Below are 22,146 nucleotides of genomic sequence, written 5' to 3'. Positions count from 1 at the left end.
TGCACATTCTTATGGCAGAGTTTGAATGAAGTGTCACATGAATGAGCGATACCACGCGCACTACGCTGGTCGGATGCGGTCACTGTTGGAGATCCTTTGTACTGGGAACACTTTCTAAGATAGATGCGTGTTCCCTGGGAGAGAAGGGGAACAGGGTGTTAGGGAACTGGTTGTGTTTTCCTCTTTGGTCTCTCCCTGAAGTGTGGTCTCAGCGGAGTCCACGGACGCCTTCAATTCTTCCAGTGTAGAAAGGCGTTTCTCCTGCCAAGGTATGAGATACATGCTTGAATGAGCCATTTAACTCTATGTACACTATATGGACAAAAGTATTGGGACAACTGACCATTACACAACAGGGACTTTTATGACATCACATTCCAAATACATAGACATTAATATGAAGTTGCAGTTATAACAGCTTCTACTCTTCTAGGAAGGGTTTGGGGGAGTTTCTGTGGGAATTTTTGCCCATTCATCCACTAGAGCATTTGTGAGGTCAGGCACTGATGTTGAATGAGAAGTCCTGGCTCACAACCTACGTTCCAGTTCATCCCAAAAGTGTTTGATGGGGTTGAAGTCAGGCCTCTGTGCGGCCGGTCATGTTCTTCCGCACCAAACTCATTCAACCTGCTCCTACAAAGTTGGAAGCATAGCATTGTCTAAAATGTCTTGGTCTTTCCTTGTTGGTGTAATGGCCGGTTGTCCTAATACTTTTGTCCACATAGTGTAGCTATGTAACAGCATTATAAGCATTACGCTGCATCTGTATCCCAGATTTACCGGAGTTATGCTGTGTGTCCCAATGTAGCCCGATACATACATTCCAAGTGCCCCAATCTGTCTTTCTTTTCTAGGGGCTCATAATGTTTGCTGGGTATGAGTGGAACCATGCCCCCCTAAAACAAGTCTCTCTCTTTGGCCATATGAGATGTTTGGAGGTATGCTGACAAATTTTGTATCTCTTTTGCCAGTTTATCATTATAAGGCATATCAGAGACCCTGAGGTCCTGCCCGGCAGAAAAATTGCCACCTTCCAACCCAAATCCAAATCCCCAAGCGTGGTAATGAGCTGGACATTTCCTTATAAACTTCATAGGGCATAGAATCTCACCAAAGCCACAATGTGCTTTTGCGTATCTTCTCCATTTGTCGTCTCCTGGGTCACTTTCCCCTCTAAGGCAACAATCCTGAAATAAAGCATCAGAGCAGTCATTGAAACGAGACGTCTATTTTCTTGCGCCCCAATGCCCTGCAGAGCTGTGAATTTGCAGCATTTCAACTGAAACACTGCTGACTTCTACGATGGGAAAAATTGGGCATGACCATCCCATTGAATTAGACGTCATTGCAAATACTCCAAACTCTTCTAAAAGAAGAATCTTTTGTCTTAAAATGTTACATCAGGGTGTGGGTTAAATGAATCTGCCATCCAATAAACTAGATGAAATCGTCTTTTAAATCAGCATGTATGTCTTCTGTTGATGTTGTACTAAACATACCCGGTGAAGTTCCCCGCGTAGGCTTCATTGAGCTCTCCCTCTTTTGGGAGAGACACGGCTTGCTTTGTGTTTGGGTTGGACTTGGACAATGACAGATCTACTAAAGTTTATTGGGTTCCACTCTGAGATTGGAAGAGCAGAGATTTCATAGATGACAAAGGAAGGGATTCTTTACTGTAAGGACAATAAAGGTATGGAATTCACTGCCTAGGGAGGCGGTGTTATCCAATACATTAGATGCCTTCAAAAGGGGTTTGGAGTCATCAAGGAATTTTTCCCCCTGACGGCAGAATTCGAAGTAGCTTAATTAGGGGGTTTTTTGCCTTCTTTTGGATCAAGAGTTACATTAGGAAGAAGGGTTGAACTTGGTGGACTTAGGTCTTTTTTCAACCTTATGTACTATGTAACTATGGCTTAGCTTGCCAAAGAATGCAATGAATGCTTTGTGTAAGTGGAACAGCACCTATAATTCTCATCAGCTCTCCTCTCCTGCCCGGGATTAAAATTATATTAACAACCAATTATAACAGTGTGGATGCATTCAGATTGGGATATTGATATCTAAAGAATAGAAGAATAGGTAACAGTGAAACAGTAGCATTAACAGACGGCCAGCAACTCGAACAGTAGAGCAGGGGGGGTTACCACAAGAGTTTATTCACTAAAGGGGTATTTGCATAAGCGTTAATCAGAGAGTTGCACCTTAAACTCACTCACCATATATCATGAAGTACTAATTCAGACACACTTCGACTGCAAGAAGACAGGATCTGGCCCCAGGGGCTTCTTGGCAAACAAGTGGGTACTAATGACATTTGCTGATAATTATTTATTACGTTATTATGTTTTCACATCACTGTCCCATTTTTTTTTTTTGTGCAAAAGTTTTATTTATTTACTGCAAATTACAACCAGCACATGTAAAATGCTGCCCTGTAGTGTGTAGATTGTATAATTGAGAATTCCTTCAGTGAGTTTATACAACCTGCACACTGCAGGGGGCAGCACTTTACGTGTGCTGGCCAGTGATGTGATTTGTACATGGATTATGGGAACTTCTAACTACACATAACAAAGTATGTTGGAACGTGAAGAATCGTGGACCGGCCCGGGGAGCAGGAACGCAGTGGGATGTATGTATGCATGTTAGAGTTGTATGTATAAGTCTGTGTGTGTTAGCATGAATGTGTAGTGCGAGCATTAATGTGTAAGTGTGCTTGAATGGCAGTGTGCTAGCATGAGTGTGTATGTGTAAAGGTTGAGTGTGTATATGTGTTAGTGTGAGTATGCAAGTTTGCGTAAGTGTGAGAGTGTAAACATGTGTGCCAGTGCGTATGTGACTTATTGGCGAGGCAAGAGGCCTTGGCTTTTTCCTGCTCCCTGGGTCAGAAGGTGGTGGCCCTTCCCTTTGCATCATACAGGGCAAGTTTAGCTCTGTTTTTGCCCTTTATAATGCATAGACTCATACTTTAAGAGTGGTTTGGCTGACAGTATGATCATTGCATCAGTCAGGGTATAAATGCTGCCTAAAGTCCTTGTTACTAGAGACACCCAGTGGCTATATGTGGCATTGACATCCATTTGAAAGCCGTCCAACGGGGTTAAGCCTTGTTATAAACAGAGATCCTTGACTAACCTGTTCAGCATTTGGCTCATCTGTTCAGCCAGCTCTGTCTGTAAAGTCTTCTGAGTCTCTTCCACTCTTGCCAGTTGCCCCAGCACAGCCTGTACTTGCTCAGCCAAAGCATGTAACTGTCCCTCTAGGTCCTTTTGCTTGCCCTGATTCTCCGCTATCTGCCCCCTCATCTCTTGAAGATGCAGTTCCTGGGGAGGGCATTAACCAATTTAGTCATGAGTATACATTACTGGTATTGATTAGGTTCATTTACACATACCCAGTACCAGGACAAAGAAACGGGGTGAGATCTATAATCTATAATTGTATTCAGCAATACACTCATGTCACTCATGTGCAATTTAAGGACACAGTTTTATTTACCTGTTTGGTGGTTTCTTCCCTATGTTGTCCCAGGATGGCTAAGTTCTCATTCCTGCACCAGGGCACAGTAGACTTCCTCCTTGGGAGAGTAGAAGGTTCTCTTATTCGTGGCAGTTTCTGTGTCACAAGGAAAGAGTCTGTGGAACAGTCTGTTTGTTGTGTTATATACCTTATACAGTTGGAATTTCTAGATTATATAGAGGATAACACAAGAGTGCCTCCAGTTTCCTTCTTTCTCACCTTTGCAGTGGTCTCACTAATATCCTGCTCTTCCTCTTCCATCGTGTCAGTGCCTGTTCTACGTCTGCGCTCCTTTCCCTCTCTTCTCTGGGCAGGGACACTCTGTGTGCGGGTCACATGACGCCTGCTTCTCCTTTCTCTCTCTTCGCTCCTCGAGGGCGGAACCAAACGTTCTTTCATCAAACTACTCAATGATTGGCTCTTCTTCACAAGGGGGCGGAGGTTACGCATGTCTCTTGGTGAAACAAAATCTGGTTCCTCTCTATCCTCTTGGCTGCAATACAAACAAGTTTAAGCATACAAATACAATGACCTATAAAAATTAGAGCTAGTCATGTGTAGCTAGTACCTGGAAAACATGGTGGCTGTAGTAGTCATGCCTGACTTGGTCAAGTGTACTGAGCTCTATGCTCCATCATCTTGGGTTTCTTCCAAGAAGGACCAGTCAATCTATGCCTACCTCTGATGGCCTGCTTCCTTGCTAGTAAGCAACAGCACTGGGTAAGCATGCTGTCCTCACTTCCTGGCACGTTCAGTAACTACGTGAGCTGAGCCATTGGAAGGAGAAGTAGTAGGTACCACCTTTCTGTAAGACCACTAGGGATTGCTGTGGACTCTGCACCCTAGTGATTGAATGGAATGCCGAAAAGAATCAGAATCCTCTACCTGTTGTGGAAAACGGGGTCTTGAGTGATGCATTCTGGGACAGGTTGTCCCTCTGCTAGGGCCTTGAGGATTGTTGGTAAGGGCTCCAGCTGGTCTTTTGTTTGCTGAAAAAATACAAGAGAATTATAGAACCAGATGATTCTATTTTACAGGCCAAGGGAGAGATCTGGCTATTCCATCTACCCAAAGAGAAAAGTCCAATATAGGACAAAGATATTAAAATATATTTTGTAGATGGTGGTCTAGATTTTTATAATGTAATAGGGCTATAGATTTATATATAGTTGTTTTGTACCTGGTGGACATCAGTAAAAATCCCACAAAGCATGGAGTGTAGAGCCGCAAGCTCATATGCCAAGTCCACACTGCCTTCATAATTGACTTCGGAGACCTCACTGTCTGGATTGGCGACAGTCAGCAGGAAGTCATTCATCTGGTCCCAGAACTGTTCCAGGAAACCGTTCATGAATGCCATGTAATCCTCTTTTTCCCCAAACCTGTTGATTTCAGTCAATACATGAAATCGATCAAGGGCTAGGATTATTTAGAAAGATAGAATATGCCAACAGATAGAAACTATCCAGCTCATCAAGTCTGCTTGTTTTTTTATCCCCAAACCTTGATCGATGCTTGGTTTTGTGTTACCAGTATAGCCCTATTCCTATCCTATGTATGTTTAAATTCCCTCACTATATTAACATTTACCGCTTCTGCTGGGAGGTTGTTCCTCTTATTTGCTACCCTCTTTGTACTACCCTCTTTGATGCCAAATGAAAACAATACAATTGATTCAAAAGTTATGGCAAAGCTTCCTCAGAGATTTTTTATACACGCCAATGGGTACCAATTATTTCTATGGTGAGATATATTCAAACTACCCTTTATATTGCTTCAAAGGAAAGTGTACCCTCTTAAAGTGAATTTACAAGTCTCTCGAAAAAGGTAGAAAACGGTGAAGAAAGCACAATATTTTTCACCTTGTAAAGTTGGCCAGATTTTGTAGGACCTTAGCCACCAGAGTCAGTGCTCGAGCTGCAAGAGGATGCGGATGTTCTGGAGAGAGATTAAATAATCTTGGGGAGAGAATAGCCGGGCAAAGGAAACGAAGAAAGAGGCAGGCGCTGACCAATCGGGATCCCAATTCGGGTCTACCTCTTTGGGCAACTTTGTCCTGCCAGGCAGAAAAGACGGCCAAGAGCTCAGGTGGAAATGATCTGCAAGGTGTAAAAAAAAACCCAGAAAGGTTTAGAAGATGGAGAGAAGTATGAGAAAAAAGTGAAAACAGAATGAAACTGTCATTGTCCAAAAGAGATGGTCCCTAAAAGGCGCCTGAAGAGCACGAGAGGACTCGACGGAACAAGACAGGAGTATGAGAAAGAGAGGCACCTGGAGCAAAAAAGTCATAGTAACAGAGAGTAAGAGAGAGAAGTAGGAACTATCAATGGATGATGTACTTTCATATACTTTTCCATGTGTCTCGCTATTATTTTCTGCAAACTTCTGTAGCAGAAGGAAATCTCACCTCTGAGACTGCAAGATACTTTGTAAAGCTTCTTCACAGCTACTCCACAGATGACTCCTGTTCTCACTTAAGTCTTCTGGAGAGCAACGCAATGGGTCAACTTCATGGCTGTCCTCCGAGGCATAGAGTCGTGTTACAAACGGACCTAAAAAAAGTCAAAAAGAACGTTGTTTTTTTTTTTGGTTGCAAAATCTATGAGTGATAAGCATGCGGTTGTACTGTAAGTATAATTTGTTTGCAAAACCCATAGAATGGTTGCGTTTAAAAAAACCCATATATTTAAATAGCATGTATCAGTTCACAAAATTTCACAAATCTCCTATCAATTTTATTCAATGACAGATATATATTTAGACATTAATGTCCAGTTTACTAATGCACATAATGTCAATAACCCCCATAACACCTCTCACTATTGCTGTACCAGATGTGGTCCTAGTACCGTATTTGCTCGATTATAAGACGATGTTTTTTTCAGAGCAAATGCTCTGAAAAATACCCCTCGTCTTATAATCGGGGTCGTCTTATAATCAGACCTCAAATAGGTCTGACTATGAGACGACTAAGATCCAGATCCCCCGCAGCTGCAGGGGACCTGGATCCTCCTGTCCCCCCCCCCCCGCCCCACTTACCGGTACTTCTGAGTCCCCGGTGTGTAGCTGGGGCAGCGTGTAGATGTCTCCGCGATTCGCGTAGACAACTTCCGCTGCAGCAGGAAGGAGGTGTGGCTGGCAGCGGGGGTTGTCTGCGTCCATCGCGCAGACCTTCCCCGGCTGTCAGAGATCAGAGTTCCCCGCCGGTGCCGCACCGGTGTGGGGAACTCTGATCTCTGACAGTCGGGGAAGGTCTGCGCGATGGACGCAGACAACCCCCGCTGCTAGCCACGCCTCCTTCCGGCTGCAGCGTAAGTGCGTGGGATCTACACGCTGCCCCGGCTACATGACGGGGAAGTCAGAAGCACCGGTAAGTTTGGGGGGGGGCGGGGGAGTGTTAAATGGGGGGCATAAGGCATTTCTGGAGGCAGAGTGCTCTGTGAAATGCCATTTAACCCCCTTAATGCCACTCTGCCTCCAGAAATGCCTTTTTAACCCTCTATATGCCACTCTGCCTCCTGAATGCCTTAAACCTCTCTATATGCCACTCTTCCCCATAATATGCCTTTTAACCCTCTAAATGCCAGAGTGGCATATAGGGGTATAAGGCATTTCTGGAGGCAGAGTGGCACATAGGGGGTCAAAAGGCATATCATGGGACACAGTGGCATATAGGGTTAAAAGGCATATCATGGGGCACAGTGGCATTTAGAGGGTTAAAAAGCATATCATGGGGCACAGTGACATATAGGGGGTATAAGGCATTTCTGGGGCAGATGTGCATAACTGGGGGGCAGGTTGGAAAATAGAAGGAAAAAAAACCAAAATATTTTTCTCAATCATAGCTTTTATTAAAAAAAATAGTTTAGATGAATTAACATTTACTGGTAAAACTTTTCTCCTATAGGGTCGTCTTATATTCAGGCTTTTTCTTTTTTTCCTAAATTAATATTCAGATTTGGGGGGTCGTCTTATAATCAGGGTCGTCTTATAATCGAGCAAATACGGTATTAAGGTCTAGCATAGCACAAATAAAATAGTCTTATGCTCACGCTGTAAAAAAACGATGCTGTTTGATATTATAGAAAGCAAATCCAAATTCCTCCCAAAGCAAACAAATTTCTATTCCTCACCCAACGTCTCCAGGAGATAAGTCTGTCCCACCATCTTCATGTACTCCTCAATAGCTTTGGTGAGAATAGTGTTTTCTCGGAATATTAATGAGTCTTGGACATCATAACGAGAGATCTCTGCCACCCCAAGCTCCACCAGAAACTCCTAAGGACACAGTGATGCAAAATGAAAACAGTACCAGACAAAGTGGTGGAATCGGCCAGAGCAACACACATTAACATCTGACCTTAGCTTGACCGGTGCTCTGCAGGACATAGACCAATGACCTTCCCAGCTCTTCTTTTTCGCGAGCACTCAGAATTGGCTCCATCGCTTTGCTAAACAAGAGATACCTCCACGTGAGATACTCTGCAAACTCTTTGTACTGCACCATAGGTAGAACACGGAGCCTCCTGTATCTGCCCCTTAGTCTTAATGTCAGCTCTCCTCCTAGTGGAACCCATCTTTCCACACCATCCTTCATTCCTTCCAGTGCCAGTGTTACAGTGCCTACCCCGGTAGCCTCCTTCCCTTCCCGAAGAAGGTGAATAGCCACATGACCTCGGGCAGAGGGCAGATCTCTCAAGTTAAAGCTTTCGCTCCAGAATACCACCCCAGACTCGGCTGTCTTGCTTGAGGTACGTCCATACAAAGCGCCATCCAGGTGGACCTCACAGAAATAACGGGAACGAGAAGCAGGACCTGAGTGAGAGAGGCCCTTTGCTTCATGGATCCACAGGCTGAGGGAACATTCTTCGTGTTCATAATTATCCTGATAAAGATAAAGTGTAAATTACAAAAAAAGACTTTTACATTCAGGCTTATAGAAAATTAGAGGAGGCTTCAACATGATCATAGAATGTGATTCTATAGGCTAGAATTAGTGAATTCTACATTCTAAAGTTATTAGATTCTAAAGAATTCTAAAGTTAGAACAAGATCAGTGAAGAATATTCTATAGATGCCAGAAAAAGCTTGCAGTGGTCTCCAGTGGAACTATAAAATCAGGGAGAACGAGTTGGCCCACAGATTTTAAATTCAGATTGCCTTTTTCACAATTCCTTTCGCATTTCTCCCTGAGGTCCCTGTGCAGTGACAGACCTCCGGGATATTAACTCATATCTCAGCTTTCAGAGAGAACAACAAACAAGCAAATAGATGCCAGACACATTTAGTGTTACTTGGAAGGTAGGTAGAGAAAAGTAGTGTGCATGTTTTTAAAATGATTTCACCAAAAACAAATTGCCCCTCAAATTATCCTGCACATTGTCAACAAATCCTGGGATGAGCTTTGTGTTACTTGCGTTTATTTTTTTAATTGAGTTGCTTGCAATGACTAGAACACTTAGACGTGTGCATTCGGATGAAATGTGTGCATACAAATCTTTAAAAACAAAGAAAAAGTGCTTCACTCACTCTCTCCCACACTCTCATTCACTCTCTCTCATCCCTTTGTCTCTACTTATTTTCTTGCATCTTCTTGTTGTTCTTCTATTTTCTGTCTTCTTCCTTCATCTGCTGCTCCTTGTGTCTTCTTTCTTTGTCTTCTTCTCCGTGGTCATGGCCTCCTGGTGAACTTCCGCACAGAGAGGCCTAATAGTGCAGATAGACTCACTGAGAAAGAAAAGCGCAAAAATGCTTCTCTTTCTCAGCGAATCTGTCTTTGTTATTCCGGCCTCCTGGTGAACTACTGCATACTGACAGGGATTCCGGAGGCTCCACCCATAAAGTTCACCCCGAGACCATGTCCACAGAGAAGATGAAGAATGAAGACACAAGGAGCATCGGATGAAGAAAGAAGAAGAAGAAGATTGAGAGAAGAAGGTGATAAGGACACTAAAGCGGTTGGTGAAGAAGGCAGGGAGACATTCAGAGAGTAAATGAGAGTGTAAGAGAGTGTGAGAGAGCATGAGTGAGAGTATGAGAGAGTGTCAAAGACCAAGTGAGGGTGAGTGACAACGAATTTAATTTCGAAATGTAAAATGCCCTCAGACTTTCGTCAGAACCGAAAGGGCAGGAAACGAAATTCGTTGTCCGAAAACAAATGTACCAAAAAAAAGAAGAAAAAATTTGTCAAAATGTTTTTTTGGTCAAACCTTGTCTGGTTGGACAATTCTGCGAAGATTTTCAATCCAACGATCACGTTCCTGGACTGAGGTACAACCAAAGCAGCGACTTCCGTTTGCAGTGATCACCTAAGTAGAAACAAAAAAACTAATATAGGATATTTTTTAAAATAAGGATTATTCTCATGTTTTACAAGCGAACTAATCACCATAAAAGCCAATTGGATTTTCTTTGCATTAGAACCATTTTTATACATAGGCCACAATAGAACAAGTAGAACTTGACTTACAGTGGAGATTGAAAAGCTCCCCACTGTTCCTCACGTTCAATACGAAACTATTACCTGAGATAAAGTCATAATAAAATAAAGCACTGAAAAACCATATATCACTAGTGTTATTATAATTATTTAATGTTTATTTTTTTAAAGTTATTCAGAGGTATACTTTCTAGCACTGGTTTAGCACAATATTTCATGCAAATTTTCCTTCACTTTCCATTGTCCCAATTGAGCAGAATGCATTGGAATCCTAATTTATGTCTAAGTTGTTACCCTTTTATCCGGACTCCACCTGACAAAAAAATTTCCAAAAAGGAGCGGCCACTGGTGTAAGCAGTACCAGTACCCCTCCTCCACCTTGTTGGGGTCTGAGTCGAAGTGGAGATCTGTGCCCATTGCTCATCCAGCCACAGTCACTCTCATCTCATCAGTCCATAAAACCTTTGACCTGTCTTCAGATATTTCTTGGCCCAGTCTTGGCGTTTCAACTGGTGTGTCATGTCCAGTGGTGGTCGGGTTTCAGCCTCCCGTACCGTGGCCATGTCTCTGAGCACTGAACACCTCGTACTTCTGGACACTCCAGGTAGGTTGCACTTCTGGAATATGACGGCACTGGGGGATAATGGCTTCCTGGTAGCTTCATGTTTGATTCTTCTCAAATCTCTGGCGGTTAATTTGTGTCTTTTTTCAATGCGTTTCTTGCGACCCTGTTGACTATTTGCAACAAAATGATGGTTCTGCGATCACGCTCCAATATCTTAGCAATTTCAAGAGTGCTGCATCCCTCTGAAAGACTTTTTATGAATTTTGACCTTTCAGAGTCAGCTTAATCTCCTTTTCTGCCTATTTTGAGAAAATGAAGCTGCCTGGTAATTATGCACACCTTGACATAGGGTGTTCACCTCCCTAGGCCACAACCTTCTTCATTACACAAATACACATCACCTGATATGCTTAAATGGCATAAGCCTTCAAGTTTATACAGCTTGGAGTTATATATATATGATTTTTTCCCTTACATACTTATTTGGATCTATACATTTTAAACCTTTTCTGAAACAGAAATTTGCCATTGACAGAACGCAGCCAAATGTGTGCGTTTTAATGAATTGGACCTAATTACACGTATGAGCAAGTCAACCCAAATGAGCAGGGGAGTAATACAGGGGTTCCGTTACCTCAAAGCAGTAGCGTTCCCCCCGGATACTGCTGTGTAGTGCTCTTACTATGACGTCCTTCTCGTTGGCCAGGTCAAAAATTTCGATGCAATTCAGGGATTCCCGCGATCCGTTCACACTTCTGTGTTAAAAGTGGCCCACAATAACAGTAAATGACAAGGAACAAGCTTAGAATGTTGGTGCTTCACAACACAGAATAGTGGACAGTAATGTCCCCCTTTTAACAAGCATCAGTAGAGAAATGCTTGTTTCACAGATTCCTTTCTTGAAACAAGCAGTTTTGTGAAGGTGCAAGGAACTGTCAACCTCCTAACGATGTATTCCTTAAAGTCAGGGATGAAGGCAGGGGAGATCTGGCATCTTCTGGCCTCGTGGACAGGTAAATCCAAGGTCCCTCCCTCGCTGGCCCCTCGCACCCTGGTAACATCTGCTTTAGCACACACATACTTACACTAACACATTCACAATCACTCCAACATACACACTTACACTCCCTTTCATGCACATACACACCAACAGTCCCACTACACACACTCACATTCTTACTAAAATATACTCATTATAACACCTCAGTCGGACCCCTCCTTTACTACGAGTGGTCTGTTCCAAGACGGACTTGCCCTGTTTGATGGACCAGCTCAGGGGGCAAATGCTCCCCTTTGGACCAGCCTGCCCCTTGAAGACATGCCAATGACTTGCTGGCTTGGTAGACCGAGCTGTAATGAATGGAGCCAAGTGGAACTTCAGAGTGTTTCACAGAGAAATAGAGAGCACCAAGAGGCTGAGTGCTGAGTGACTATGTAGAAAATTACAAAACTGTTAGCACCATGACTACTGAACGTAAAGTGTCCACCATGTTGGCGTTATATTTGAATAAAAAGTGTGGGTTCTGTACCTTGATACTTTGTAAATGAGCTGATGCTGAAACCCTTAAAAATATAAGCACTTTAACAGCTCATGGTGCAGATTCTGTATGTCTACTATATATTTGTGTTCTTAATGGGATCACCTGTACTCAAGCAAGGGTTCTATTTATGACATTACTGGCTTTGGGATGATAGGACTGTCCTTGAGGACCTATTATCAGCTGGGATACTTGTAGCCTTAAGGTAAAATGTAAAGACCCCCTTTGTAAACTCTGAAATCCTTAGACTGCAATACAACATGCAGCTTAGTTACCTCTCCTCTTGTTGTAATGATGAAGTACTTGTTTTATTTCTGTTCTTCTTTTTTTTCCTCTTCAGAATCAAACCCTGAGAGGATCATTAAAGAATTAGTATTTAGAGTTATTTACAAATGTATTTTATGAGGCAGAGTTTCTGACCATCTCACTTCTTTATCCATCCACAGCCCGATCCCCCAAAAAGCAAATTGGGTCTTGGTCACATTTTAATGGTTGACTGAAGATTTTCTAATTGGCAACCAAACCATATCCCAAGTGACCGGTATTGCACCGGTATTATAGTATGATAAAGGTCCACTTTAAGTGTAGAAGTGGAAATAGCTGGATCATTACTGACCAAGCCAATGTTACATTGAAATGAAGGCAGTTGTTGGAGACATTAGGGAGACATTGAGAGAGCGTGTGAGAGAATGAATGAGAGTGTGTGAGAATGAATTTCATTTAGGAAATAAAACCAACCCTTTGAATTTCGTCTGAAGCGAAAGGGCACGAAACAAAATCCGTTGTCAAAAAATAATTGACCAAGAACGAAATATAAACGCAATGCAATATTTATTTAGCGAATAAAACGATAAAATGTAGGATCTGAGAAAAGTGAAAGCAACAATTTGAGGGAAAAAAAAGCAACCCAATGGAACTTGGGAAAAGCAGCGTGTTTGGACCAGAGCTTCTCATACAAGAACGACATTAATGCAAGCATGATGTAAATAATGAATATAAAAAAAACATGTACTTACCTTGACATTATTAAACTGATTTTTTGAATCCAAGTGTCCATCAGTGAAAATGTCTGCAATTAAACCAAACCAAATTCAGTATTTAAAGAATATCGAAATTTTGATGTATAAATTAATAACGGCAAAATTCTAAAAATAAAGAACAAAACAAAGCCACAGATTGTAAATTTTTTTTCTCAAATACCTTCCTTTTCTCAAGCCATTTTTTTCTATGAAAGAGTGTTGATTATGCATTTATATGGGTTTTGACTACAGTATATCTCTCCATTATCGTATAGGTATGTGTTTCTAAAGGAAACAGATACAAATCGTCACAACTCTAGAAGTAGATAAAGAATTCTAGTATCAGCTATTTCCTGCAGGAAGGAAGTGGTAAAAACGTAAGATTCCTCCTTACAACACATCTGCTAGACCGTAATAAATAAAGCATCTTTTTCAACTAACATTTTTTATTCCAAACCACGCCAAGCTTCTAAAAGGACTTTTTCTTACATATTTTTCGAGCCACAATGTCCAGGAAGAGCGTTCCTTAGTGTGTTAAGTGTCACTTACCTGCTTCCACTTGGCCAAGTTGAGCCGCCCCATTACTCAACACACAGCTGCCTGTCCGGCTCCTGATGCTGAAAGCATCCTGAAAGAAGCAGAGGATCTGTCTTGTGTTCTTTGAGGAATACTGCACTTATCTTCTCAACAACCAAAAAACATCAGCTAAAAATATATCAAAATCTTGAAAGTCTCCTTCGGGTCGAAAGAATGAGATCTCTAGGACATTAAGAATCATTATAGTTCATTGTTGCGTCTCAGCAATAGGCAAGACCACCCTCAGAAATCCTGGGGTCCAGTACAGACTTAAAGCCTGTGCCCCCCCATGCCTCTCCCTTCAGCAAATCCTTCCATAAGTAAGGGTGAGGCTAGGGTTAGTGGCACCCCATAACACGCATACATACTAACATGCAAACTCGCTCTAACATTAATTCACTAACACATCCTCACTGTAACATTGTACATATACTGTAGTCCTTATAACATATGACGTGATATATTTCCCATGCCCATCGTGCACCTAACACGGCTCTTACCTGTTCCTCTCCTCTTGTGAGCATTAGACATCCGTCCACCAAGGAGAAGTTTGACACGTCCCACACAGGTACGTCCGGAGTATGCTGACGAACCGAGGACTGGGGGGAATCTAGTAGAATGGAAGTAATGTATTCATAAGGCAGTGCAGATGTTTATTACATAAATATAAAAAGCGTACGCATTAATTTAAGGTCGGAGTTTTGCCCTTCATCAAATACCCCTAAGGCTGTCTATATGTCGCAACTCAAAAGCTGTTTGTGAGTCCACATCGAAATCAAAAGGCAACTCTTTCCACTATTAGGTGTCCTGGAAGCCACGATAACCAAATATCTATACAAATGTTATTATCAACGTTGAGATGAGCAACTCCACAAGTGCCAACCTTCTATACCATACCTCCTAACATTGCAACTCTCCAAAGTTCTAGGGGTTGCACTAGAGCTATGGTTAGGGGTGAGTTTTACCGAGGCTTTTTAGGTCACCTTGTGACTTATTGGTAATTACACAATTGTTTTATAAACCCATTGCGTGCGCATTATTGTTACTTTTAGGAATATAGAACATTCCTATCCAGCAAACATTCCGGGCTACTAGGAAAGAGGGACATCAGCGGGATAAAGGGGGACACTTGTGAGTGTGCTCAACGGTGCTGGATTAACGTTCTAGAGTACTCCCTGATAAAAACACGCACAAGATCATGCCAGGTGTGTGGCTCCACTTCTTACACTTTGGGCAAGCTGCGACTGTAGATCCAATGTGGCCGGATCCTCCGATAAAGCACCGAGGGCTCATAGGCGTGCACCTAATGTGCCAAATCGGGCACTGATGCTATACGACTTTGTTGGGAGGATATATGGCAGTGATTTAATCATATTTTTATATTTGCACTTAACAGGAGGGGCAGAATCTCAGGGTCACACAGTCTAAAGCGGACTTCATATTCTCCTCTGATTTAATGATGTAGAAACATTCCAACGGGTGCTTATCTCATCGGTATCAATCTGTATACAGCTGATAAGTATGTCAGAACATCTTTCCTTCCTGTTTTTAGGGCCATTATTAAAACCACGGTTGACGAGTCACCACAATAATCTTTCTGATGAGCTATCAACGTGTCACCCCAATTAGAAAGGGGTCTATTAACTAAAGGTAGAGTTGATGTGAGAGTTTACAGGAGAGTTGTGGTTTAAACGCATTGGCTTCGCTATACATTATGAAGGTCCAACTGGAGGGAGCTTCTGCTGCAGGTAAAGCATGGCTGGCCCTGTATCATGTATAACCCATTGACTTCCACATTATACAAGGCCAACTCATCCCTTCTTGCTAGAGAAACCTGCCAGGGTTGGCCCATCATAATGAATTGATAAGTCCGGAGCACGCTTGCTTATAGAAAGCCAAGGAATATTCCTTTTTTTTATATACTTTGTGAAAATAGCAGACACTATACTGTATAATATATCCTGCATGTACCAAAACCATGACTGTGTAAAACAGGAAACAAGTTAATATTTCCGTTTAATAAAACCACATCGTTACAGCAAGGAAAGAGGCGTGCAGCGTCTCAAACAGCGTCTGCCCTTCTTACAAGCAGGATGGCATCATGGCTCACAAAGCCTCTGCCTGCTCTCGCTATGACCTCATAATATAGATCACAAGCGGGGGACATTCTAAAAAATATTAAACCTTTAATAGCCCATCACACAGATTCTATGTAGTGACTAAATATCAACCAAATAGTTCTAATAACCATCCTTGAGAAAATCAAGGGTGGTTATCAGGAGGTTATCAGGTTACCTGTGTTCAAGCAGGGATTTCAGCAGTGATCTAGTATTATGAAAGGCATCAAATCAGACGATCAACACATGTATAGGTTTCTATAGCAAAAGTCAAGATTGATAAAGATGATACCTCTATTGGGTAACTACATTGCATAAGTTTGCAAGCTTTCAAGTCTACTTAGTTTTGTTCTTCAGACATATAATAATATCGTAATATACCATGCCCGAAGAAGATAACTGTTAGCCACAAAATCTATCACCTTCACCAAATTGGCTTAGTTTTAGTAAGTGTAGAAGCGTCCTTAGGTATAAGTCATAAGTGGTGTTAGTTGTAGGATTATAGTACCAAGACTAAAATGCCGTGCTGAAGTGTATGATGGCATATGATGGCCGAGTACTGACCGTGCGGAATATTTTAGTAAGGGACTGAGAAAGGAGAGGTCCCTTCATACACTAACTACTCACCCTCCACCGTCTCTGGCTGTTGACAGGTCTCCTTCTTTCTTTCTAGTTTCTGTGTTACAGAGTGCAAATAATGAACAAAGCTGTTGGTTCGGGGCTCTGCTGCATCTCTTTCCTTCTTAAATAGGGAGAACCTTTTATGTGGTCCCCGTGAATCCTTGACCTGTGAAGTTTGTGAATGCCTCCATCCTTTCAATCGACCCCAAACACTGCGCTTTCGCCCGTCTGTCTTCCATTGGTAAGAGCCAATGGTAGGTTGCTGTGGTGGAGAAGTGTCTGGAGCTTCAGTGATTTCACAGGGTTCCTCCATTACACTAATGATTACTTCTCAGTCTTCTGTCCCCAATAGATGTCTTTTCAGTCCTTTTATAAGCTGTTTTTGCTTTTTCTCTGGTCCTTCAGCTTCCTCCCACTCCTGTGTATGTATGAACCTTCAAAACGCTTGCTTCTCCGACCTCTCTCCACCGCACACTCGCCTGGTCTGCTTGTCTGTCTCTTCCTGCCAGTCTTTTCTCTATTTACCCAAATTTTTTCTCCCCCTTCTTTCGCTGTCTGTCTATCTTGTCTCTTCCACCGAACCTCTCTTTCTCAAACAGGAAAGATGAGGTTTACAGTTTGCTCTGACAACCTCAGAGAGCTATACACAGGGCCAATGGCAGGCGACGAGCATTGTCATGCAATTTTGTGATAACCCAAAAACTAAATTGAAGAACGACAACAAAAACTCAAAACCAAACTTTATTGGACAAGACAGAGGCTGGTACACGGCAGATGGAAAACTCTTCATGTGCCCTAGAAAGAAAAAATACATTCTATATAGCATATATATATGATATATGATAATCCAGTTATACTTAGTAGTATGTATCTCATGCTTGTAATAATAGGTATACTCTGTATATATTATCTTACACAGTTACTGTACATTGAACATCCCCATCTTACACGTATAGCAAATACTACTTCTATTCAGGAGCACACATACAGGGGTTTCATTGAGGTTTATCCCTATGGGGCCACTGTCTCTTTCATTGGAAGGTGAGTTATATGTAGTTTTTACTTCTCAGTATGCACTAAATAAAACGTATGCTTGCAGGAACATGCATGTCACCTTTTTATGTTAGATTTAATTCATTATATTAAATCTGTAATATTCAGTAATATTTAAGCTCCCGCAGAATCCCAGTGCCTAGTTTGCATGGATGCTATAACCTTTTCCTTGCTTTCCCCTTTGGCTACCTAGCCGGCTTGGGAACTAGACTTATGGGTTCAACCATGACGCTCGGGTAGAATACACTGACAGTGTGTGAATGCCCACTTGGAATGCCTTAGCATTCATAGCTTTCTTCATGGGTCCTTTATTTTAGCCCCTAAACCTAATTGGAGATGGTCACACCAAGGTACAGTTGACTAGTAACGCAGAACTATGGTCAATGGCTTAAGTTACCTTAAAGTTCTTCCAGCTCTTGATATCGTTGTACAAGAAATCTCCTGGACAAGAGGTGTCCACCAGTTGCCGGTGACCCCACACTGTGTAGTTGGAGGAGACGTATCCAGAACTGACTGCACACTGTAGGAAGCGATCCCTCACCAAACTCAGTATTCTTTCCTCAGGCAGTAAACTGGTGAAGTTTCCAATGAAGCTCACCCCATAACCAATGGAATTATGGCCCTTAGTGTGGGCTCCAACCCAGAGCCAGCCTCTTCCCTCATATAGGTACCCATCTGATCCAACCACAAAGCTAAAAAAAATACAAATTAAATGATATTAAGTTCCCTCCCTGGCTCTGGAACTTGTATCTCGTTCCTTTCACATCCTTGGATGGAGGCGTTTGGACCAATGGCCAAAATGCTGGAGAGAAGACTGAAAACATGAACTGTCAGGCTTTGAAGACCAGAGTTTATAACCCCTGCTCTAGGCTCTGCTGGCATACAAGAATGAGTTCTTGTTCGTCAACAAGATGATTCCAGAACACCAAGCATATTACCCCTGCCACTAACCACAAATAATCTCTTATGCCTTCCTATGGCCTCAGCAGCGAGGACGAACTGGCACCTCTTTATGAAGAGTCATCTCAAGTATGTGAAGACAGGACCATAATGAAGCTTGGCTGGGCTTTGACCATTCTAGACCATCGACCCGTATAGTGGGGTGGGCACTCAGGAACAGATCAAACAGTATGTAGTTCACATATCGTTTTCCAGCATCTAGTCTTAACGTGTACTTCAGTTTCCTACCTGTACCCAATGTCATCCCAGCCTCTGTCCTGCTGATGAAAGTCCTGCATGCTTCGCATATCAGCACAACAGTCCTTGAAGGAGGTGCATGGCTGTGAGGGTGTGTAGGTATGATGGATGTAGATTTGAGCAAGAGGGAGTTTCAGGAACGTGGGGGTCCCCTTATATGGCTTGGCCTCCCACATACAACGAGGTATTATTGCAGGACAGTCTGTAAAGAGAACACATTATAACAAAATACTAAACAAAAAAAAAACTGGAGGATGAGTTAGGTGCTATCAAATATAAATTAGTAGAGGAAGAGAGAACACATAAAATACCGCATACTCCCAGGACCTGAATTTATTTAAAATAGCCAATATTGTAGTCCTAAAAGCTCTTGTTGTCAAGGGTGGTAACAACAGCCAGACATAACTTTATAATCTTTAATATCTGGGCTACAACATGAACTTAATCACTAGGAATTCTAGGATGGAGAATTAGGGGGCTTGGCAGAGACTGTTCTCTAGGATTCATTTCTAGATACAGATAAAGTTCCTGCGTGGTTGGAATCCAGACCTACCCAGAGATCACATCTGAGGTTCAAGATGTTGAGACCAACATGAAGGTGAATGAGAAGACAATTTGGAGCTGACTCTGGTATAATTTAATAATATCTGAACATTCCGAATGGTGCTCCACTACTGAACCCCCTACTTGAATACAGAACTTTATGCATCTGGTAATAGTTACCTAGATAATGTTGCTCAAATTCCCTCGCTGCTGTAGCAGCAACTTTGTCAAGCTGATGATCTGTTATACTGTGTAGGCTGCAGCCTGCCCTGGACTTTCCGAAGCAATAAATCGCTTTACGTATTGCCGCTTCCATATTGTCTTCTTGGATCAGGCTTTGAAATTCTTGCCTTCTAAAAGCACTTTTGGCAGGCTTCCCCCAGTAAAATTGCTGAATGAGGGCACTCAAATGCAGGCCCTCTGATTCATTTCTTAAACTTTTCCCAAGTAAGGTACCGTCCACGGCACCGTTGAGATAGGCAAGTGTCAGACCTCTTTCGGCAATGGCTTGAAGCTGGAAAGAACAGGGAGAAGACAAGGAGTCCCAGCAACCATCAATCAGTTCTAGCGGTTGTTCAAGGGCAACTCCAGAAGCAAGGAAGGCCACTCCTAATGAAGTGGCTAATGTGGCAGGGTGGTCCTTGTGGTCTGACACTGAGCTTATTCCTTGCTGATAGTGAGAACTTGACCACTGGGCACAAACATTATTTGCCTGGGTTTCAGTAACGGTGTGCCCAGATTCCTCATTCTTGATTGCAGACTCACATAGGAAGTCATCACTCCAACCGTTAACCACTGCCCCAAGAAAAGGCCTCAGTGCCACAGTGCTACCATCAGGGGCCAATACTACTCCTAGCTCATGCCACCCCGTTTCATTTGACTCCACAATCTTGTGAGCCAGCAGGACATGGGCGAGAGCGGCTTGTCTGTCCGATAGAACCTCTGAGCGGAATGGAGGGGTGACAACATGGAGCAGAATCTTAGCCACGGCCAGAGCTGAAGATTCTGTTAAGCTTAATTCTATGTCTTGGACAAGGGCAAGAAAGGTGTCCATCTTCATCACAACCTTGGCTGTGGGGGAAAAAGGTTTTTTTAAAAACTGTTTTTTTAATGACTGATGAAGAATGTTACAGAAATAACTAAGAGAAGATGGACTGGAAGGAACACAAAGATACAACGAGTAACAATGATACAAGGGGTAAATAATATTAGGTTCTACACCCCACAACAGTTAATTTTATCTCCAAAGGGTCCTGCTATAGGAGGGGCAGTCATTCTATAGGAGAGCTACATATATGCTATCAATAAGCTGCAAAGTCATTGAATACAACATCTTGGTAAAGCTCCGTCTCCAGCCAAATCCATAACCCCACCTAAAACAAAAGTTCCCCTCTTTGGTCATTTGATCATATAGTCTTCTTGATCTGCAGAATATTATGGTGCCATATAACTCAGATGATAATAATAATAATAATAATATAAATATTAGAACACGTGGTTACTTACTATTACCAAGGTCTGCAGACAGACAAAGAGAGAACATAAAAGCGTAGATGAGATGCCAGCCGACCATCTTTAAGTTACTCTGCGGTAAGACAAATCATCGTTAAAAAACAAAAACACTCTTGTGAGGGATGTGGGGGAGGGCTGGTATATTATCCTTATACTTCCTTATCCTAGAATGCACTTAATCCAGTCCAACCTGTTACTTAAGGCATCAAAGCTGTAATGTGTATTTGAGAGAGACACGATTTTCGGGCACCGTCGTCCCACTCTGCCCCACTGTCCCTCTTTTGTGGGAATTGTGGATCGTGGGTCGGTTGGGGAGAATCCTCTGATCTTCCATGACTATTCCAGGGAGCCGTGAAATCAATGGAAGTCTGTGCTTTTGCATGCATGTGCTTGTCTCTTTACATAGGAAAGAACCACATGGCATCAACCTTTACCAGGCATAGGCCTAGTTTGCCTATATTTGCGTATCCAGTCCCATGAATGGGACAGCTGTCCCTGATTTTTGCTTTAAATGCCATTAAACGTACCATCCATAGTCTATAACATTCTAAAACTTCCCACCAGCCATATCTGAGAGTTTCCTGAGCTCTGTGTCTTTAGGGCTTCATGTGTAGGTGGGGCTTGCTGCACATGGGGGCGGAGCCAGCCCCAAACTGCCTTTTGTGTGCGGGTATGTGGGCGTGGATAACAGGAAAGTGAATGGGAAATGGGCAGCGGAGTAGGCGTAGCCACACAACGCTCCCTGTCCGGAGAAAGAAGAAGCTGAACAGGAGACCTAGGGAAGCAGCACTTCACCCTGAGACTCCAGGTCAAACCTGGAAAGTTCCAGTTATATTCAGCAATCACGCATTTGAGCCCACCAAATACAGTGTATGGTGGCTGTTCATTCCTTCTTAGGATCCATCCAGATTCTAAATAAAACATTAAAGAATGTCCGCAGATTTCATTTTAAAAATTGGATTCACTTAGGTCATGTAGCAGTGCCATATCTATGTTCTATGCTAATATCAAACAAAACAGTTACCTTTTACCTCCAAATAAACATGAGTGAAGCTGTAACGCACAGGCTAGGACGACCTTACCATCTATGGACGACCTTCCCCAGCTCCTAAATGAGAACTGCGTGTCCTCAAAGGGAAAGCAATTAGGAAGCTAATATTGGGTTTTGACATAAGAGCTCATAGGTTGCTCGCAGTTATCAAACTGTACTGTTTGTATTTTAGATGTACTTTGGTCTTTTGCATTTCTGCAGACAAGCATTTACTGTGTAGATTATGCTGTATAATAGCATAGCCCTATTATAGCATACACAATTAAAAATAACATGAACACATATAACACATACCAATAGAGAATGTGAGCAGGGTTCTGCTCTTGTGAGCTTACTGTCTATAAGAAGTGGGTAGGTGGAACTTGGCCTGGAAGAAGAAGAACCTGACCCTGAGAC

General features: G+C 42.5%; 2 protein-coding genes across 2 annotated transcripts; both read right to left on the bottom strand.

The window, feature by feature from the left end:
* Window positions 1-4,400: 4,400 nt before the first annotated feature.
* Window positions 4,401-14,563, bottom strand: LOC149279242 (RAS protein activator like-3-like). Its single transcript, XM_089501443.1, has 13 exons — window positions 14,554-14,563; window positions 14,157-14,266; window positions 13,630-13,708; window positions 13,078-13,130; window positions 12,337-12,410; window positions 11,158-11,278; window positions 9,729-9,827; window positions 7,880-8,404; window positions 7,653-7,797; window positions 5,927-6,071; window positions 5,382-5,618; window positions 4,700-4,901; window positions 4,401-4,508 (listed from the first exon to the last, which is right to left on the bottom strand). Exons 1-13 carry the CDS (start codon window positions 14,561-14,563, stop codon window positions 4,401-4,403), a joined length of 1,908 nt encoding a protein of 635 aa, XP_089357569.1.
* Window positions 14,564-17,835: 3,272 nt separating this feature from the next.
* LOC149279241 (N-acetylmuramoyl-L-alanine amidase-like) lies at window positions 17,836-20,247 on the bottom strand. The gene is made up of 3 exons (XM_089501404.1): window positions 19,368-20,247; window positions 18,636-18,846; window positions 17,836-18,139 (listed from the first exon to the last, which is right to left on the bottom strand). Exons 1-3 carry the CDS (start codon window positions 20,245-20,247, stop codon window positions 17,836-17,838), a joined length of 1,395 nt encoding a protein of 464 aa, XP_089357530.1.
* Window positions 20,248-22,146: the final 1,899 nt, after the last annotated feature.

This window comes from Sceloporus occidentalis, unplaced genomic scaffold, assembly GCF_023333645.1.
Source record: "Sceloporus occidentalis isolate IW3139 unplaced genomic scaffold, rSceOcc1.0.p SCAF_174, whole genome shotgun sequence".
NCBI classification, from domain to species: domain Eukaryota; kingdom Metazoa; phylum Chordata; class Lepidosauria; order Squamata; family Phrynosomatidae; genus Sceloporus; species Sceloporus occidentalis.
This window is presented reverse-complemented; position numbering and strand designations above follow the sequence as displayed.

Bases quoted from the DNA above. Each gene is read 5' to 3' on its own strand.
- LOC149279242 (XM_089501443.1), bottom strand. The intron at 13,709-14,156 runs GTAAGAGCCGTG...TGCTTCTTTCAG, and splicing joins TCACAAGAGGAGAGGAACAG to GATGCTTTCAGCATCAGGAG. The intron at 4,902-5,381 runs GTGAAAAATATT...TGAAATCAACAG, and splicing joins AATCTGGCCAACTTTACAAG to GTTTGGGGAAAAAGAGGATT.
- LOC149279241 (XM_089501404.1), bottom strand. From the start codon at position 20,247: ATGAAGATGGACACCTTTCTTGCCCTTGTCCAAGACATAGAATTAAGC. The intron at 18,847-19,367 runs GTAACTATTACC...TTCTCTTTACAG, and splicing joins ATTTGAGCAACATTATCTAG to ACTGTCCTGCAATAATACCT. The intron at 18,140-18,635 runs GTAGGAAACTGA...TATTTTTTTTAG, and splicing joins TGGGATGACATTGGGTACAG to CTTTGTGGTTGGATCAGATG.